General features: G+C 45.5%; 1 protein-coding gene across 7 annotated transcripts in view; it reads left to right on the plus strand.

Annotated features, from left to right (window-relative positions):
• Zfat (zinc finger and AT-hook domain containing) overlaps positions 1-21556 on the plus strand; it is a 180581-nt gene that overhangs the window by 93096 nt on the left and 65929 nt on the right. For 6 of the 7 annotated variants that reach the window (XM_046449063.2, XM_046449065.2, XM_058580870.1 and 3 more), the window contains one exon: positions 14114-14202. The exons of the other annotated variant lie outside the window; for it this stretch is intronic. In XM_046449063.2, the coding sequence (XP_046305019.1) occupies positions 14114-14202 (89 nt within the window). The remainder of the gene's footprint in view (positions 1-14113; positions 14203-21556) is intronic. 7 annotated transcript variants of the gene reach the window in all.

Consider the following 21556-nt stretch of genomic DNA (forward strand, 5'->3'; position numbering starts at 1 on the left):
AGGAGAGCATGAAATGCTTTTCCTTCTTACTGCTTCCTCATTCTGTCCTCTTTTCCAAAGGCTTTGGGAGTTTCTGCTCCTTTCAATTGAACCTTTTTGGGGTGGGTGCAGCAGGCTGTCCTTTGCCACATGGGCTCGTGACTCACTATAACTCAGCTCTGTCTGCTCTCCTGAGCTTCCTTTCAGGTGTTATTGCTTTGCAGGAAAACATGTGGGTCCTCCCTCAGGTGTGAATACCTGCTTCACTCATTCATGCCCTGGTGCTTTGTCTTTAACTTTGGTGGACATGATAACCATTCATGTTTAGAACAGGTGTGTGTGTGTGTGTGTGTGTGTGTGTGTGTGTGTGTGTGTTGCTGAAGATTGAACCCAGCACCTTCAACGTGGCAAGTGCTCTGCCATTGAGCTCATTGCCAGCCCTTAAAATAAAAATTTTTTTTTTTTTTTGAGCCACATCCCCAGCCCCATTTTGTATTTTATTTAGAAACCGGATCTCATTGAGTTGCTTACAGCCTTGATTTTGTTCAGGCTGGCTTTGAACTCTTTTTTTTTTTTTTTTATTGTTGGTTGTTCAAAACATTACATAGTTCTTGATATATCATCTTTCACACTTTGCTTCAAGTGGGTTATGAACTCCCATTTTTAGCCCATATACAGATTGCAGAATCACATCAATTACACATCCATTGATTTACATATTGCCATACTAGTGACTGTCGTGTTCTGCTACCTTTCCTATCCTCTACTATCCCCCCTCCCCTCCCCTCCCCTCCCCTCTTCTCTTCTCTTCTCTCTCTACCCCTTCTACTGACCTTCATTTCTCCCCCTTGTATTATTTTTCCCTTTCCCCTCATTTCCTCTTGTATGTTCTTTTGTATAACCCTGAGGGTCTCCTTTCATTTCCATGCAATTTCCCTTTTCTCTCCCTTTCCCTCCCACCTCTCATCTCTGTTTAATGTTAATCTTCTTCTCATGCTCTTCGTCCCTACTCTGTTCTTAGTTACTCTCCTTATATCAAAGAAGACATTTGGCATTTGTTTTTTAGGGATTGGCTAGCTTCACTTAGCATAATGTGCTCTAGTGCCATCCATTTCCCTGCAAATTCTATGATTTTGTCATTTTTTAATGCAGAGTAATACTCCATTGTGTATAAATGCCACATTTTTTTAATCCATTGGTCTATTGAAGGGCATCTGGGTTGGTGCCACAGTCTTGCTATTGTGAATTGAGCTGCTATGAACATCGATGTAGCAGTGTCCCTGTAGCATGCTCTTTTTAGGTCTTTAGGGAATAGACCGAGAAGGGGAATAGCTGGGTCATTGGTGGCTCCATTCCCAGCTTTCCAAGAAATCTCCATACTGCTTTCCAAATTGGCTGCACCAATTTGCAGTCCCACCAGCAATGTACAAGTGTACCCTTTTCCCCACATCCTCGCCAGCACTTGTTGTTGTTTGACTTCCTAATGGCTGCCAATCTTACTGGAGTGAGATGGTATCTTAGGGTGGTTTTGATTTGCATTTCTCTGACTGCTAGAGATGGTGAGCATTTTTTCATGTACTTGTTGATTGATTGTATGTCCTCCTCTGAGAAGTGTCTGTTCAGGTCCTTGGCCGTGGTAGACACCTCACACCAATTGGAGGAGGGGCAGAGCAGAGCCCCCGCCTGCACCTGCAAGGGAGACTTTTCAACTATACAAGAGCAATATAAATATATAGGGGGGGAAAAAAGTTCAAAATTTTTTGAAGGCATTTCAAAATGAATCAAATTCCTTGCAGATACTGACACCAGTATGTGTAATTTAACTGAGGTGACGATATGAGCAATCAGATCAAGTTTACACCTGCTCACACGGTGCCACTGGCTCTGACTGGAGGAACCAGCTGCAAACCTTCCAGTTCCCGGATACTAAAGTGTGAAAAATGTGTATGTCAGAAGTGATGAAGCAGATAGTTGAGAGCCAGCATGACCTTGTGGGATGGGAAGCACCATCATCCTCACCTGCAGAGGGAGACACACTTGCCTCCATTCTAGCAGCCACCTCCTGGCGGCTCTCTCACTTCCACTTCCAGGGGCTGCTCTTAACATAGGGCCAGTGACTGTGCTGACGCAGAGGTCAAGGTCCCACGCCAGAGTTCGTCACCTTTCTTATATCTGCGCTTATTTCAAGTCAAAGCCCAGATCCTCCCCAAGCCCTAGGTGCCCTGCAGCCTGTCCACACGCCCTCTGCTCTCATCTCCTCTGCTCTGCCCAGGTCCCAGCTCACCTACATCTTACACCTCTCGGTCCCTTAAACTTCCCAGGTATGCACAGGGCATTGGCTGGGGACCTTCCTCCTAGCTGGAGAGTTCTTCTCCCTTGTCTCAGTGGACACCCTGTCCCTGCCCTTTAGGTCTTCACTGAAGAGTCCTATTCCAGGAAAGTTCTTCCGTAGGTTCTCCGTGGGTGTAGAGTCTCGGCACCCCTCAGTCCTCCACATTCCCTTGTTGGTTTTTCTACCTGGCTTTTCTGTTGTTTCAACTATGGGAACTCTTCTGCCAACACTTCATGCTCATCCATGTTGCTTATCGTTTCTCCTAGGCCTTTCTCAATGTACTCTTCAGTTTTCTGAGTCATGTACTAGATTGTAAACTCGACGAGCAGGGATTTTTGACTTAATTACATTTTCTTTTTTTAATCTCTTAGTACCTAGAACAGCACCTGGCTTATAGTACATGTCTGTGAATTTTTTATAGAGTGAATAAATGGAAAAAATGTGAAATACCCTGCATAAAGTGGTTGGGGTATAATAGTACTCAAAAAGCGTCAATTATTTCATCCCATTTCATCTCTCAGATAATTATGTTAAATCAAATTCTTGTGAATTAGATATTTTAAAATATGGTTGAGGAACCCACTATTAAATGAATCTTCTTGGGCATCTTTTAATGAAGTAAAAAGGAATTGAGTAATTACCTCTCCTCTACCTACTTGCAAATCTTAATTTTTCACATTTAGTGGCTTATTTAAAGTGATGTATCCCTGTTTATTGCATTTCTGTTTCCCAAAGGAGCTTATTACTGTACCTTAGGAAGGCCATTCTGGGTGAAGGTTTCACTTAAAAGGTTTGCCAGGCAATATTTATAGAGAGAAATGGATCTGTAAAGGGCCTGATCAAATACTTTGCATGTATGCTAACAGTGTGCAAGGATTTAATGCAAAAATTATGTTGTAACACATTTTCCCTTTTTGACTTTAAAAAGGCTTACACATGACGTAGTCTGGGGGTTCACACGTGATTTTGCCCACCCACGGCCACCGAGGGAGCTGAATTGTGCAGCGCTTGGTATCACATGATCAAACGAGAATTCTCTAATCATGCGGTGAAAAGCTTTTGAAGTTGAGGGCTGAATCCTTTGGGTCTCCACTTCCTCCAGTCCAACCTTTCCTCATACACCGTAGTTAAGAAGTTTCCTGGTAAAATTCACAAAGAAGAGTCACCCAGGTTTTAAGCACTCTTATGATATGTAATAATTAGACAAGCGAAGAGTTGAGAAAGGAAATCAGGTCTGAGTGGAGGAAGCATATTGTTTGCCTTCACATCTTCAATTCATAATAAAATATACCATGGCTACATGTTGAAGTAGTCTAGGAAGAATAAGTGTGGAGATTTTACCCACTCCCTTTCCTGTCCCTTAAAAAGCCAAATTACTCTGGGGTAAAGTAGCCCCACTTATCCCGTGGCCACTTCTAAAAATCTGTCTCAAGAAGCAGGAAGCAAATGGTTCCTGAGCAACCAGCCTGCTTTGGTGAGACGGTCTCTCTGCAGCACCCTTGTCCCCATCCTTCCTCCCGCTCACCTCAGCAGAGGGCTAAGGCTGGGCTGTGATTGGGGCTGCTAGATGAAACACTGTGGGTTTCTGTGGCTCGTCTCCATGGGCTTGTGTCTTTGTGATGGTGGGGGCGGTGGGGCTGATTTCAGGGTCCCATTTTATAGGTTCCTTCTGTGTGGGTCCACTTGCACTCTCTTTGACAGTTTTTTCTGACCAATTGGAAATAATTGCACCCATACTATAAAACGCACTGTGCAAGCTTGATGGGCAGATAGCTCAGGCTGATTTACAGTGAACCATCGAGCAAGACGTGGTTACCTCAGACTTGCTCGGGTGGAGGGGTCTTGGGTGCAGATGTGAACTCAGTGTCTGTCACTTTAAGCCAGCCCTGGCGCCTCCTCCTCCCTGTTCTCCTACCTGGCTCTGTGCCAAGTCTCATGCAGATCCATTCCTCCTTGAATCAAAACTGATGTACTAATCACAGAGAATTATCAGGCAGAGTCTGCAGTTGCTTGAGGTTTGGCTCCTGAAGTACAGAGACTTCTGAAATTGTATTTTTATTGCCATAGCTATTGCTGTTCTGACTCGCCATTGCACAAGTTACACAGATGCTGGGACACTCTAGTTGTGTTTTCAAAGCACCCATAGCAAGTTGCTCCTTGGGTCTCCTCTGGGTGCTTCCTTCACACTAGGTGGTGAACCTCTGCATGCTGGGTAGACCAGTAGATTCAGGAGGCGGGCCCTGTTGGAAGGCCTCCTGCCAGGACAGCCTGGAACAGGTGCTTCCTCAGCCCTGTTGCCAATGTGTTCCTGTGACTGCTGAACAGATCCCCCCAAATGCAGTGGCTTAGAACACAAACGTTGATCAGCAGTCCAAAGACCAGGTGTCTGATTTGGGGTCGGGGGTGATCTTCCTTCTGGAGACCCCCAGGGCCATCTCTTTCTTCATCCTTTGTAGCATCTAGAGTTGTCTATACACTTTGGCTTAGAGCCCCCCAACCCCTCCTGCCCCTGCTTCATCTCCTTGACCTGGACCCTCCTGCTTCCCTTTGTGATTTCAGTGGGCCTACCTGGCCAATCTGGGATCCTCTCCCAGTTCAAGATCTTCAACTTGATATCTGTGTGAAGTAGCGTGTCTGGGTTCCAGGGATTAGGGCCTGGATGTTGGTGTGCTGCTGTGGGGCATTATCTGCCTACCACCTGGGATGGGCTAGCACTAAGGGGGAGCTGGAGCCCAGCTGCCTGGCCTTGGTTCCGGAGGCCACGGTCCTCACATGCCCAGCAGCTCTAAACTGTACACGTCAAGAGGGGATGTCAGCAGCAATGAATCCATATCATCAAAGAAAGATCAAAGTTCTCCTCATTCAGATGTCTGTCTTCAGGAAGACACTAGACAATAGACAATACTCAAAGAATACCACTGTTGAAAAAGGGTAAATGTCAGTTTCATTAAAAAAAAAAAAGTGTAGTAAGTTTTCTGAAAACTGCTGGAAATTTACTTATGCAAAATACTACCTTTTTCAGTAAGCCTGGATAAACAGTTATAGGAGGCACTCTCACTTTTATGCCTCTAGTTGTTATTACTAATAACAGTTTGAATTTATGGTAATTCTTCCTCTAAGTACTTTAGTGCCCCTTCAAGTTTGAGGTTTACATAAAGTTTGCTTTTGCAGTGATGGTTGATTTAATAGTCATTTCAAACAAGTGGCCTCAATCAGAAGGGATTTTCCATCACCATCTCTTTGTTCTGATGGAATTCTAATGCCGCAAGCCAAAGGTGACCGGTGAAGATTTTTCTCCCATTCCATTCCTCCTTATTTCTGCTTAGGACTCTATTTATAAAGTAACTGAATAGCTGGGATCGGCTTCCTGGAAGCTCATGGATCAGGTGAGGTTGTGTAAAAAACAAAGGAAACAACAGGTTGCCTGTTGGACCTGCTGTTGCCACAAGGTGGGGGCCACCTCAGTCCTGGAAGCAAGGAGTGATTGCCTTTATTTTCAGGAGCAGAAAATGGGGACTCAGCATGTCTGTCCCATGTGGGTACAACTTTGGAGTTCCAGGCTAATGCAGGTTCTTTTGGGTTTTGCTTCTACTTGGAGATGATCCAGATGGAGCCTGGATATAAGCGAAACGGATGCTCTGCTGGCCCCTGCCACAGTGCCCCTGTTGTGGCCAGTCCACGACAACTCATGGCAGGATGACCTTGGTTCCCCTGGGTCTGTTGTGCCTCTCTTTATCTAACCCAGTGCAGGATAATATGTATTTCCATTCCTTCTTTCTCTCTTCCTACCTCCGAATCCCTCTCAGCCCTGTCCTCAGAGGGCAGTCTGAATAACTGTCCCCGAGTAAGACCTAAGCAAGAGGCAGAGCGCAGGATGATGGGACTCAGGATCCTGTGCTCTTTTTGCTGTCTGGAGACACTCAAATTTGGCCAGCTTCCGCTTGCCAGCCCAGGCAGTGCCTAGGAGGTCCGAGGCTGGGTAGGCTCCTCAGCTTGCCGTGTACAGGACAAGGCTGAGGAGTTCACGTTAGATGAGGGAGGGGGCTGCTTCCAAAATAAAACTTGAAAGCAGAGGCTTTGCACAGATGGGTCATGTCTTTTTGAGAGAAAACAGAAGTAGAGGAGAAGCAGCCCCACATTTGAGGGGCCACACATTTTTGAGGGAGATTGGAGCTGCTGGTGAAGGCCATATTTCAGCAGGAACTGCAGCACCTGCAGTGGACACCTGAGCCACCTGGACACTCAGAGGGACGCCTGACTGAAAACCACAGGCTATGTCATGCTGAGCGTATTCTTTTTCTTTCCACCTTCGACAGCAGCCTGAGTAATCTACAAACTGTCATACAGTCCTCAGACTTTATCTTTGAACTCCACAACAAATCTTTCCTTTCTTGGATGAATTTTGGTGCCAGTCTCTGAGCACTTTCTGGGGGAAGGTGGCCTGTTGTGTTGTCTTTACTTTTACCTTTTTAAAATGGAAATATCGTATGCTACACAGAAGTGCTGATTTATACGTGTACATCTCAACATAGTATGACCAATGATGACCACAGCCTAGGACAAGAAGCAGAACACTGCCAACCTGTGCAAAGTAGCGCCTGCCTTTCTGGAGGATTCTGCTCTGAGTGCTAGCACCGTCCCTGGGCCTTGCCTTTCTGTGAACTTTGCATAAACTGACCCATATGATGTATGTTCTTTGGGGCTTGGCTTCTTCCTTTTAACATTATGTTTGTGAGATTTGTCTAAGTTGTTGTGAATTGGACTTTAACATCCTCTGGGCCTCTGGGTCAAATGACATGGATTTCACAAGCATCTGAGATGATTAATTCTGTGGTTAGAGACTGAGAAAGCTTTGTTCTCATACCAACTTTTTCTTGCCAGGGCACTGTTTCCTCAGTGAGCCTGGCTGCTTTCCACAGGAGTGCTTCTCGAGACAGGGGTGTCTCAGCTTGTGTTATCCTCCTGACTGGTAAGACTTGGCTTAGGGTCACTTGTGACCACTTACAAAAGTTAGATCCTGCCTCACCAAATAAGACTGACCACCCCAGACATCATTCATGGTTAGTCCAAGAAGCCGGACAGACAAAGCCCTGGGAAACAGGCCCAACCCTTGCAAGCAAGCAAGCACATGAACCTTCAAGTTCAGGAACCACTGGAGCCATTGCCTTGAAAGACCTGTCTTATTGCCTGCGTTCAGTGCGGGTGCACACCCTGGCCTGCCAAGATGGGTGCTCATGATCTAGAATGCTGTTGCATTAGAGCACAGACAGTAGACATAAGCACCCATCCTACAGGCAAACCTAACATGTGAGCAAGCCTTTACAATCCTTTATTCACATTCAGAGGCAATGACTATACAACTATGATGAGGGCTAAATATCAATCTTGTTGCCTAAGGTTAATACTGTAGCTAGCCTTTAGCTGTATAAGTCCGTAAATCACAAGTTTAGGCTCTATACAATGTTGCTTTAAGGTGGTGGTCCATGAGTAACTTAAACCATCTCCTTACTTTTGGACAAAATGTTGTTTTCTCCCCATACCCTCATTAGTATAACTTAGAGGGCAGGGGACTCTTTTGTATATTAACTTTTCCTTCTTTTGGATTCTTTCCTTGGGACCCACTCCCAGGAGCAGGTGGATGTTCTGCTTTGGCGCTTGTTAACTGTGTGTTGCACCACCAATTTACTTTTCAAAAACACATTTCAGAGATCTGGAAGTGTCCCATTTAAACTTTGATTTTTAAGACCTCATGTAACTAAAAATACTTGATTTTTTAAGTTTTCTGGGTATCTAGTCTTACCGTGTTAGAACGTGTATTTATTTGGAACTCTGAAGTCCTGCAGGTGGTATAAAGGCTGGGCGAACTCCTTTTCATCAAGCACAGTAGCCTGCGTTCATCGTGCTGTGTGACTCTGTTCTGTCACTGGAGCTTCTTCTATTGGTTAACTCTGATTTTATTGCCTCTCGAGGCAGCTCTTGGTCTTGCCTTTTTCCGTCTGCTTGAGTTGTGTGCCCTGTGGTCTTTCTTCTCTGGCTGCTTCAGCCACTGTACTTGCTGGAGTTCTTTTGGCTGGTTGGCAGAAACTACTTAAGGAGCTGGAGTGGCCAGGAGGCACATGCTGTGAAGGTCCTGGTGGCCTTATGGACTCTGGGTCTTCATGTTGTGGCATCTGCTTCCCAAACCTGTCTTGCATCCTGTCAGTGCATTTCAGCTGAATATCCCTTCCTCTCCGGGGCCCCTGACCAGCTTGTCCGGGGGCACACCTCACCCTGTCCCCTCATCCTCCACACCAGTCCGTGCCCTTGGTCATGGGTGGGGATTCTGAGTTACTTGTTGGCACACTTGCTGCTTCACATTTAGGTGATAAACTCCATGAGGATGAGGGCTTTGTGCTCCTGTCCCCTCTCATCTGCCAGGGGCAGATGTGGTCCTGGCACACAGTGACCACTCAGTGATGCTTGCTAGGAATGAGCACAGCCATCCAGGTGGCCATCCGTACTGCCACCTTGCCCATTTTCTGCTCCTGTTTCCTCTTGACATCCTTTCTGTCTCTCTCTACCGTCTCTCCTTACCCCTCCTGCAGACGGGCTTGTCCTCTTGTTTGGTCCACAGAGTGAAAGGACCACTGGCTCCTGACTGTGGGCTTCACCTCCGGACAGTTCCTGCACCTGGTCAGCTTGGCTCATTTGTCTACTGTGGTCTGATATCTGTGGCTAGAGTGGCGGATGATGGGCAGGGCCAGTGACACCCACCAACACGGTGTTGGTGGTGGGAGGGAGAACATGGAGACTCATGATGGGGGCCCCTCCCGTAACGTCCACCAGCCTGCCTCACCCTTCGCACCTACTTCCCGGAGAAGTGCATAGTCCTTGCCCCACAGTGCCCACACCTTGTGAGGGCACCAGCCAGACCAGCTGGGGGCCATGCGCAGCCTCTGCATAGCTGTGGGCAGCACCGACCAGCAAGCAAAACAAACCTGTCATGAGCTAAAATTCCTGTGAGTGAGACAGATGATAAACATGATAAGATCAATAAAAATGCTGTATTACAAGGGAAATAGGAAAATATCTCAAATGTAGAGAAATTGAGATATGAAGTAAAAATGTGAAATGATTCAGTTTCAATATAAAAATATATAGGTCAAAAATGGTAGAAATGTCTCAGTAAGGGAGGATGGGGCTGTCGTTTGAAGCAGGATGGCTCTGAGGGGATGCGGTGGGAAGGAAGGTGGCATTCCAGTGAAGACCTGGGGAGCAGAGCAGCAGACCATGGGGGACCTGGGAGGGGCCTGGGAGCGGAGCGGGAGTGAGTCCACCTCCAGGGCCCTCCAGCAGGGCTAGCTGAGGGCTCTGCTCTGGAGGTGAGCCTCCCTCAGCTCTTTGGTAGCCTGGCTGCTTACATGCTCCCGGCTTTACAGGCATTGCCTCCTGCTGTTTCCATCTTTGAGCTTTAGGCTGGCTTAATTAGAACTGAGTCTTCCGATTGTCTCCAAGAATGTGAAAGGGAGTTAAAGGCACTGGGCACTGCCAAGTGGCCCTGGTGGCCACCATGGGGAGGGACTGCTGCTCGGTCCCCTATACACACCTGGCCTTACTCCAGGGGCTGCTTTTCAGGTGTCCAGGATCCGTGCCTATGGCCATCCTCCTACCAGGCAGTGTTAACTCCCCGCTTCTTTCTGATGAGATCTCTGCGTAGCAAAGAAGAATGAGCCCAGGGTCATACAGGGTGAGCTGGACAAAGCCAGACAGAGCGCTTACATCCCCTGCCACTGACCCCTCAGGTGGCCCTTTGAAAGGACAGCCATTCTGTGCAACAAGCCACTGTTCTGTGAGTGGCACCAGTGTGTCCGTTGCTGGTTTTTTGGTCAGCTTTTTATTACCATGACCAGGAGCAACTTGAGGGAAAATTTAGTTTGAGCTCATGATTTTGAAGGACTCCATAGGCAATCAGCTGCACTGGTCTAGGCCCAAGATGAGGCAGAGGAAAGCTGCTCCCCTCGAGGCAGCCAGGAAGCAGAGGGGTTGTGGAAAGGGGCCCAGGGAAGATGAGCCCTTCCAGGGTAGCCCCAGTGACCCACCTGCTCCAGCTCTGCCCCACTTGCCTCCAGCTGCTGCCCAATTAACCTATTCAAACAACTGTGGACTGATGAGGTCACAGCTCTCAGTATGCAATCATTTTACTTCAGAACATTTCTGCATTAACAGGAGCTTTGAGTGGGGGATACCTCACATTCAAACTGTGACACTGGTGTAAATTGTTTCTTGCCTTGGGGAAGTTGTAAGGCACCAACATTAGCTGAAAGGACTGTGTGACTGTCAACAGGGTCTTTGCAGTTAAATAGACCAAGGTTTAAATCTGGTCTCTGCCACCTACCACTTTGCGACCCGGCAAATTGTTCAGGTTTTTGATCCTAGTTCCTTAACCATTAGCACCATTGGTGGGCGGTGCTCTCTGATTCGCAGACTTGGGTGCACAGTTAGACTGTGTGTGTCATGGGCTGGCAGTGTTCACAGTGCCCAGGAAGTCAGTAGGCAGAACTAGCCAGGTACAATGTGTGAAAAGTGAGTGATTTTTAAAAATCAGTCTCTGTTTCTTTTCTATAATTATTTTCTTTTGCTGCGATGCTATGTGACTTGCATCCACAGGCATGTGACATTCATCTGTTGCCCTTTGAGGTCACTGCAGCCTTAGTAAATGCTAGTTTTTCCTGTCCACTTTCCTGTATTCTCAGGAGTCTCTTGATAAGAGTGCAACCTGATAATCTCACGTCATCTCTCCTTTATGACTAGTCATGAACCTGCATTCCATTATTTTAATTAGACAGCAGCAGATCATGTCAAGTGCTCTCCCAGGCCTGTTTGATCAGGGCTGTCGCGGGTTGCTGAAAACATTGGCAGTGTTGAGTCTCCTCCTCTCAGGAGCACTCTTCTTTCCTGTCTGCTGCAGAGCTTGGAGAATCGTATATTGGCCAGGCTGACTCCTGATCTGGAGCGAGGCAACTCCATTTACGCATTTCTAGTCTTCTTTTTTAGCACTTGATCTTTTACTCTTTGATCTGAGTGTTTGATTATGAGTGACAAAATATTTGTCACCTCTGAGAATGGTTCTTCAGCTTTCCCCCACTCACTGTGGTGGTGAAGGATCCAAACACCACTTTCCTCAGGCTGCCTGGCACAGGGATGGTGTATTTACATGGTGATTCATGTATCATCAGGGAAGTGTGCGTGAATGAGGTTATACTGATGATGTGTAGAAGTGTGTGGCCTTATGTGTGAGAAAAAAAGGACACTGTATTTATTAGAAGGTTTTAGTTGCTCTCTGATGATAACTTGTATGCTTTACATGTGCAAAATTTTCCCACGTTTTGGACGTGGAGAATCAGTAAAGTCTAATTTGTACCTGAAATGATAGTTACAATTATAGTATCGATGTTTATACCATTTGGATTTTGTAATTTTCCCCCCTGCTTTTATCAAGGGTGTTTATTCATGCAAGATGTACAAACTTTCCTCTTTGTTCCTTGCCCAGTTTAGCTTAGTAAAATGCATGGATATGTCCAGTCTTGCATGCACACAAGTCCTGGGGTCACCAAGATGAGCAAAACATGGTTCCTGCCTGTGGGCAGTTTATGGCAGCCCCTGAATTGTAATTGGGTGATTATAGTGCTGTATAAGGAGACCTAGACTGAGGTATATGGCTGGTGTGTAGGGGCTGGCTTTTGGCCAGACAATGTCTTTGCTAGAGAGATGTTGTTCAAATTGAGTTTTGAGTTAAAGAATGGCCTGATGCTGAAAGACTGCATCCCAGCCATGGAAAACGTCAGCAAAATCTCAGGGGTCCGAGACCGCAGAGGTAGGCCTATAGTTATGAGAGGTGAAGTAGCTGTGTTAACAAAGCTCATATACAGAGGGGACAGGCACAAGAGGAGGTCACAGAAAGAGGGGGTTAGTTCTGATTCTGGAGGACCTTCTGTGTTGTGCTCTGGAACTTGAGCTGTTCTGCATTTGGGCCTGTTGCTGGGTTATGTGGGAAGGAAGTATGTGTGATGGATGATGGACAGTGGATGGCTGGATGGTGGATCGATGGGAAGGTCTCACAAAGGCAAAGACACCAGCTTAGGGGCTCTTGCGATTGTCTAGGAAAGGAATGAGGAGGATCCAAACCAGTGTGAAGGTATAGAAACAGAAATAGACAAGACATGTTGAGTTGTTAGGACATGAAATCAGATGCTGAAAAAAATAAATACATACAGTGAAAGTTAAGGCCATAACGATGCTGAAAAATGCCACCAGGTGTCTGACTTGGTGGTCATGTGGGTGCTGAACTGGGAGGACTGGAGGTGGAGCCTATTTGGTGAAGAAGATAACAAGTCTACCTCAGGACGTTTGGAGCAAGCCAGTAGAGTTGGATACTTAAGTCTCGGGTTTGGGGAAGAGATCAGAGTAGTGTAGACTTTGGCATCAAAGGATTATAAAAACCTGTGGGGGACAGTCATATGCAAGGATGCTTGCTGAATGAAAAGAATAGTTGTGTGGCTGGAACACTGTGGAACATCGTGGTGTAAAAGAAAGTGGACAGGAACCACCTCAAAAATACTCAGAATGAATAGTCAGAGCCCCAGAGAGGTGGAGTGTCATAGGTCCAGAGATTTCCAGAGCATGGACTGACAGCAGTCACACTCAGTAGAGCTGTCCTCTACAGTCAGGCCTGAAAAATCCACCACGGGCTGGGCCCCCTGGAGCTCACTGGTTACCTTGGTGAGAATGGGGTTTGCAGCCTGCTGCTGGCAGCAGACAGTTTTGGTTGGATTCAGGGGTGCGCAGCTGGAGAGCACAGAGGTTGCAGCTGTAGACAGCCACACAGCCGGCCTGAGAGGGCAAAGAGGAGAGTGCTCAGAAGAGCCAGTGTTGCTGGGAGCATGCTGCAGGGAGATAGTTGTGTTCCCAGGATGCTTGCGCCTTGGGAAGCTGATGGTGAATGGTTTATTGCTATGGGAAGTAGGACGTATTTCTGTTTGGCTGCATGCATTTGTATTGTTGCAAATGGAGATTTTATTTACACTAATCAGGAACAAATAATTTAGTATGCCTTGTTTATCCATTAATTTGTTTTACATGTTGGCCTGTTCATCCCATTATTGAATATTTAAATATTGCTGAAACGTTAATCTTCCCGAGAGAGCGGTGCTTTATATACTCTCTGTAGTCTTCTTTCTAGCATTCCCCCAACAACGCTGTTTACACTCCTAGCAGCTTTAGCAGTTCTGTGACACAAAGCTTGCTGCTTGAAGAATGTCATTCTGCAGCTTCCTCTGATTCTCAGGATCCCATCTGAGTTCCTGAGTGAAATGCTCAGGCCCTTGACATTCTAGCCCCCAAACCCAGGCTCAGCTTTTGACTTCCTGCAGACCTCAACCTCAGGGTTCCAGAGGAAGATCCAGCTGCTCCATTTTCTTGACTTCTGGCTCTCACCTATGTGTACCCCTCCTCCTCTTTGCCCTCTCTCCAGGTGGCTGGGCACACCCCGCTCTTTCTTTAGGAGCCTGCTGAGTGTCGATGTGGGGTTGGGAAGTTCCTGGTGGACCTGGCTGTTCCTTCTGCAGCGGCGGGCTCCTTTCCAGTCCCACCTGTCGAAGACTGAGCATCCTGCGTTGCATCTGTACACTTCCTTCCTGTCCCCACCTGAGATGCTGGCTCCCACCTGGCAAGGGACACCTGCATGTACCCGGTTCCATGCCTGGCCCTCATTCACATGTAGGGGCTGCCGGCCTGGTCCTCACCTTGTCCTCCGCTTCTTTCCAGGGAAGCAGTTCAAGTGCACAGTGTGTGACTACACGGCAGCCCAGAAGCCACAGCTGCTGCGGCACATGGAGCAGCATGCCTCCTTCAAGGTAAGGGGACGTGGGGAGGTGAGGTGAAGGTGCTGGCTGGAAATGACTGCTTTTGGGCATCACCTTTGCTTTTCAGGCCCCTTAGCTGTCACACCCGGAGTCCAAGGAATGCCTCGGTTTCCTCCATGCTCTCTTTCTGGAAGTTGTGGCATTTCTCTCTTCCAAGACAAGGAAAAGTGTGTAAAAGGATGCAAACAGAAGACAAGACTCATTTTTACCATAAAAACAAAAACCAGTGATTTAGAGGAGAGAGTGCAGCTTTAGGGATACATATTTGTGTCTTCAGATCTGAATTACTATTGTAAGTGTATCACCTGGTGAAACAGGTGTGATGAGACCCAGCTGTCAGGACGTTTGAGAGCAAGAGGCATAGCCCTCCATTGACCAGCATATGGCAGGACTCCGGAGATGATTGCCTTCTGTATTCTTTTATTACCTCCAAATGACATTTCCTTAATATAGGCCACAGTATCCACGTGGTCACTGCTCACAGTGCAATTACTGAGCATCAGAACTGTGGTCCAGTAATTCCTTCTCTAAAAATGTCTGCTCATCACTTAGGGCAACATCACCCTTAAAGTCACTTCTGCTGCTGCTCCTTCTGGTGGTCTACACAGGGGGACATGGCCTCATCAGGATCTGCAAATGAGTTGCTCTAACATGATTTTTGAAATGGTGTCTACTGTGAAATCCCAGAGAATCTAAGGTCTGGAGGGGACCGGGGGTCACCACGCTCACAGTTTGCATTTACTGAGCATCTCTTATGTGCTGCTACTATGCCAGGAGCTAAATGTCTAGCCACTCAGATCTTCTCCATGTAGGTACTGTCACCCTGTTGGAGAAAAGAACCCGAACAACAGAAATCAACTAGTGACCCTTATTCTTTTCTGTCATACACGTCTCCTCATATGAAGTGGCCATTGTCACATTGACTCACCCATGCTCACCACTTGTGAAGTGACAAGGACCTTTCCCAGCAGCAAGCCCATGCCACGCTCAGAGCTACCTGCGAAACATGAATTCTCATGCTTTCTCCTTTTAGAGTTGAAGAAGTTAAGTGGCTCAGGGTGAAGGGATGATATGCTTTCAAAACCCAGCAGTGAAGGAGCTGGCTTTGGCCTTCATCTCTCACTGTGGTCCTGTGCTCTTCTTCTTGCATCTTCTCAGTTATTTGTGCCCGGAAAGGGGGAGAGGACTAGAAACAGGAAGGCCATTGCAGCCTGTTGCTTATGTAGCTGCTTTTGACATCTATAATGAACACGGGTTCTTAGGAAGGACTCACGTGTCATCTGGGGGAGTGTTGCAGTGTCTAAATTGGGGAAGGTCTTCAGTGTTATGCATAATTTGTATACAAGAAAATTAAGAGTTTTATTTCACATTTCACAGCTCCAAGGTGTGTTTCTTTGGGAGACCCCAGCTTTTCTGGATTAGTGAAGTTATTAGCTAGAAAGTAGAGAACCCAGACAGCCGTGGCTACACAGATGGGGAATGTGGACCCAGCAGAGTCAGTTACCGCCACAGCTGCTGAGCATTGGCAGGCTTGGCTTCCAGGCCGTGGTTTTCAGTGTGGACATTTCTCTTTCCTGACCAGACCCAGCTGAAGCAGTGTTTCTGCCATGAAAACCTGACTGTTTTCTTTTCAAGATTGTGGATCCTTTGGTTCACGTGCAGAGGAGGAGGATTTGGAGATGATTTTAGTTAAGTTCACTGATGTGTGGTTATGACTTTTTTCTGCTGTCACACAGTTGGTGTCCAGTACACTGGGCCTGGAGCTGCTATGGCTGAGCCAATTCTGGGAAGACTCAGGCCTGAGTGAGGAATACTGAAGCCGTCCTTGGTCCCTTCACCCTATAAGTCAGGGAACTTTCCTGTGCTGGTTGGTTTAGGTGGTGTTTCCCAGTTAATCAGGTTTAACATGACAAAATGAAATTGCTCCATGTGGAGCACCTCATTCCACACAGTGGCTATTGTTCTTTCCCTGTCTTCTCTCCTTCCCACCCCTATATTAGCTTTCTTTGGCTGCTATAATAAATTACCACCAGTTCAGTGGCTTAGGACAGTACACACTTACTATCGCACAGTCCTGTAATTTAGAAGTCTTGCCAGCGTCTCACTAAGATGGAGTCAAGGTATTGGCAGGCTGTGTTTTCCTCTGGCTGCTCCAGGAGTAGAGCCATTCACTTGCTCCCTTGCTTCTACAGGCCACTTGCCTTCCTCACTGTGTGGCCCCTTCCTCTGTCTTTCAAGCCAGCAACACAGCGTGTCTCAGCATGTCTTCTCCAGTTTGTCTCTGCTACGGCGAAGACCCTGTAATGACACTGGGCCCACTCACATTCCCAGGGTAGTGTCCCCATCTTAAGTTAGATGATTAACAACCGTATTCCACCCACAGTGTTAGTTCCTCTTTGCCATGCAAGGTTCCCTGTTCATAGGTTTCAGGGATTAAGACATAGACGTCTTTGGAGGGGTACTATTCTGCCAATGGTATTCCTCCACATTTTTTCCTTTCACATCTACTTTATCATAGAACATTTTCATCGAGGTCAGGAAATACTTGGTATTGTGTTAGCTCTTTATGACTGTAATGAAATACCTGAAGAAATCACCTTAAATGAGGATAGATGTACTTTGGCTCAGTTTAGGAAGTTTTGGTCGTTGTCTCTTGACCCCATTGCTCTGGGCTGGGGGTGAGATAGAACATGGCAAGATGGGTGTGATAGAGCAGAGCTGCTCATGTCATGGTGAAGCAGAGAGGGAGGGAGGGAGGGAGGAGGATCTGGGGACAAAATACAGTCCCCAGTGGCATGCCCAAGGACCCACTCCCTTCAATTAGGTCCCACCTCCCACAGTTTCCATCTCCTCCCAGTAGTCCTTTCAAAGTATGAAGCCATCAGAGGGTTAATTCAGTGATGAGGCTGGAACCCTCATGATCCAGGGACTTCCCAAAAGCCTCACCTCTGAATATTGCTACACTGGGGACCAAGCCTTCAACACATGAGACTTTGAGATGCTTTCCAGATTCAAATCATAACAACATGCATACATATTCCATGACAGTATTAAACATTACTAACAAATCAAGTTTCTTTGGCCTCAGAATCCTTAGATACTGATGTACTCTACTTGGTTTATAAGATGAAACCAATTAGCTTTTCTAGATATAGAAATATAATTTGTAATGTATAGTTTGTGACATGTTTTCTGTTTATTTTATTCTTTTAGGCATACATGACAGTAGAGTGTATTTTGACATATGTACATGGAGCATAACTTATTCTTATTAGGATTCCATTCTATATGTTCACTAAAGATGATTTTGAAAATGTTTCTTGATTTCTTTCCTTATAGACTTCTTAAATGCAGGTTTTGGATGTGTCTGAGGTTATATAGTGCATGCAGATTCTTTCTGCTGGAGATCACAGCATCAGCTTGATATCCTGATAAAGCTCTGCTGGAGAAAGTGGCTGGCTGAGTGTCCAGCAGGTTTGCTAAGAATCCTTTACCTCAGAGTCAGGTAGAGTAATCTCCCAAAGACAAGGCTGGACTATTAATTGTAATGTTGCCATTTTACCATCATCTCACAAGCATTTCTAAAAACATTTAGAAACTGCTTTTAATGGCTGCTTAAGGGTAAGTCTCACAGTTAACCATGCTCCTCATTTCGATACTTTGGTTGTTTCTGGTTCTTCTGTTAGAAATAACTCTGCACTGGACATGTTCAGACTGAAAGCATTTCTGTGTGATCCTAAAATCTAAAGGGCTTTGAAACACAGAATGAAGCCCCTTAAATCACTGGAATTTATAAACAGTAAAGGTGTTAACAGGAACTTCTTGCAGCTGCAATTAAAATGCGTTCCCTAGGGTGGAGCTAACACTTTCAGTCTTAGAGAAGGGCCAGAGAAGATATTGGGCAAGATGGACTGCTGCTGAGCCAGGGATCTTTAAAGAGAAATGGCTTTTTCCTTCTGTGTAGCTGTTCGACTCCTTGCTTTCTTGTTGATAAATGAGTCTGCAAGCTGTTCTCTAAGGTGGTGTGAGCGATAGAGGGGCATTGCTTGTGGAGTTCTCACCTTCTCTCTGTTAGGCTCTCGTGGCCCATGACTGTTGAGAGGAATGTTCTCAGTGACAGAGCTGGTTGATGCAGTGACAGTCGCCTTGCACAAAAGTGAAAAGTGCCTGCTTTAAGTAAAGCTGTGTCTTTTCAATTAAAGAGGATATGCTTCTTTTTGCTACCATGTATATGTCATTTCAAACTAAATTTGAGGGTTCATTTTATCTTCTATTCACTTGTGTGGCTGGATTGTAATTATTGATTCTGAAAAAAATAGGTGTGCTATTTTCTTTCTGGTCATGAGAGACATTGAGGTTGGGGAGCAGGTACAAAGAGAGGGGGGTGGGAGGCAGGAAGGAGAGAAACAGACGCATGTTAGGTTGGCTTGTATCACAGCCCACACAGAATGCTCCTTCACGGTGGTGCCATTTTAGCTGGTTTGGGTCACTCTGCCTCCCTCATGGGGTTGCTTGGGAGCTTGATTGATTAGCTCATTCATTCCAGGAAATGGCTAGATTTCTTTTAGCATACTTGTTAGATATCAGTCTGAGAATGGTATTTTAAGATAATACTTTTCAAAAGCCAAGAAGAAAGTATTGAACAGCTGGAATTATTCTTATTTTCCTGTGGTGTTGCCTTTGAGTGTCTTGCTGATTTGAATGGTTGTCTTGTATAAGCAGAGGTTGGGAAAAGCATAGGTCACCAAGAAGGAAATAGCTCTTGGCTACATGATGAAACACCCAGCTTCACTGATAGTGCGGTTTTACTTTTCTTTTTACTAAGATTTTATTTTTTACTTGGATTGGCAAACATTCAGAACTTTGAGAGCACCCTCTATTGATGAGACCTTTGAGGAATCGGCTCTTTCCATACATAGCTGATCGCTCTGTAAATGGCCTACAACTGAAAATGGCCATGCCCCTGTGGAGGTCAGTTCGGCAGAATCTTTCAAAATTGCAAATTCATATAGCCTGACTTAGCATTGACACTTGTAAGAATTTATCTTCTACAGACACAAGTAGCAGATTTGAGAAATATATCTACATATGCATAACTGTATAGATATGATAACTATGCAGGGACAGTCAATGGAAACAACAGAAACGCCTAGGCTAGGGTAAGGGCTAAATAGAAACGGGGCGTCCATACACTAGTATGCTCGCAGACACTAAAAAAGAGTACCAAAGCACTGTGCTTACTTTATACAAAGACATTTATCATATATAATGAAGTACATAAAAGGAAGGTTAAAAAGGGCAAAACTGTGTTGTATTACTCATGTTGCTTTAAAGGCTTTACAAGAATTTATAAATAAACAAACATTTGTGTCAGTGTTCATCCCAGCACCCAGGAGGGGGGTGAGGGTGGGGCAGAGGAAAAAAACAGGTGAAGGTTGAAACTGGCTAGATGGAAGACAGGTCTGCGTAAGACCTTCTAGCTGTGTATAATTTTTGAACTATGTGAATTGAATGTTTACCTATTCAATAACTTTAAGTTAAGAGCAGCAACATTTAAGTAAAAGTGATATCCTAGAAACTACCCAAAATCAAAGCAGAGTATAAATATGTTCTCATTCATCTCATCCTATGGAGGTAGTGGTAAAATGCCTGTGAGAATTTTGGTGAGATTCTGTTTCGCATTTAAAAATCTCAGAGCAATGAGATCTTAGAAAAGCATAGGATTTAGAACCAGATAAGGTTCAGTTCCTGGCTGTGCTGCTTGCAGGCTGTGTTTATTTAACTTCTTTCTATATGTTTTATTATCTGAAAAGTGCGGATGGTGATCTCTATCTCCTGGAGTTGGAGGTATTAAAGGGAATATAATTTTTATGAGGAGATGATATAGTACATGGTACCTGGTGGGCAAGCAGAGAAAGTTGGCTCCTCTTTCCCTCCCCTGTCTCTTGAAAATTACTCCAGTTTCCCAAAAGAAGTGAAGCAAGAAGTATAAACCAGCCTGATCATGTTCATATTCTTTTTGGTGAGATTAAATTGTGCTTAAAATACACTAAATATTTTTCCAGGTGTTAAGTTCTCCTCTTTATTTGCTTTACACACTGATGCCGTTTTGCTTTGTAGAGTTGTTGGGGTCATTGGCTTTGGAGTTAGGCAGACTGGGGTCAAAATCTGGATGCTGCTACCTCCAAACTTACTAGTTGACCTTTGGGGTCCCTTTGCCTTTGAATAGCTGGCTCCTTTGGAAAATACGAATGATGATATGGGTGTTTCCAGGACTATTTTAGGAGGAGTTGCCCTGAGGAAGCTGCCCAGAAGGAGTGTCTGCATTCAGGGTAGGCAGGCTTGGCCTCCACCCTGCTGAGGCCACTCTACTGGAGGAGGTCCTGGGGACGCCTCAACTTGCCCTCTCTGTATAGTGCGGGGGCTTTCTTCTTAAAGGCCTCTGGCCCCTTTCCCACCACACTTGCTCTCCTCCAGCTCTAGTCAGCATTGGGATCACTACGGGCTTTTGGCAAATGTGTGCATGAGGGCTTCTGAACCTCTGAACCCAGAAGGGCCCAGCCAGCTTCCTCTACCCAGGCACTTCCCATGTGGTCCAGACGTGGGGCTCCACGGGCCTCAGTCTGATAGCCCTTGCCCTGCATTTGGAACTCGGTGAACAAAGGCCCTGTTTAGTTATTTACATTTAAATGTGTTCTCATAAACAGCCTAGAAGGGCATCTTACTTGTGTGTGTGCCCACATGTGTAATCTTGTATATGTGTCTAGGTAACTAGTCTGATAATCACTACTTTTTACTTAGAGCTCTTAATCCATTTGTCTTTAATGGGATATAAACATATTTTATGTTTGGATTTAACAGTACCATCTTGCTATTTATTTTCTCTGTCCTGTCAGGTCTTTCCCCCCTCCTCTTTTCTGGCTTCTTTTGGGTGAATCATATTTTTTCATATCCCATTTTATCTCCTCTATTGACTTTTTATTTTAGATGTTTATGGGTTACAGAAAAGTTTTGAAGGCTATAGGAGTGTTTTTCTATATCCCACACCCAGTTTCCCCTGTTGTTGCCATTTAATATAAATATGGTAGATTCAACAACTGATGAACCAATATTAATATGTCGTTACTAACTAAAGTCCATATTTTGTTCAGGTTTCTTTGGTTCTTACCTAATCTTTTTTTCTGCTTTTGGATCTCAGTAGGCTACCATATTGCATTAGTTGTCATGTCATTTCAGGTCCTGTTTGCAATTGAAAGTTTCTCAAAGTTTCACTTTTGAGGACCTTGGAAGTTTTGAGGAACCCTGGTCAAATGTTGTATTGAATATCTTTTTGGGGGGATATTTT

Source organism: Marmota monax, unplaced genomic scaffold (genome assembly GCF_021218885.2).
Source record: "Marmota monax isolate L192 unplaced genomic scaffold, Marmota_monax_Labrador192_F-V1.1 WCK01_AAM20220418_F8-fsc00073, whole genome shotgun sequence".
NCBI lineage: Eukaryota > Metazoa > Chordata > Mammalia > Rodentia > Sciuridae > Marmota > Marmota monax.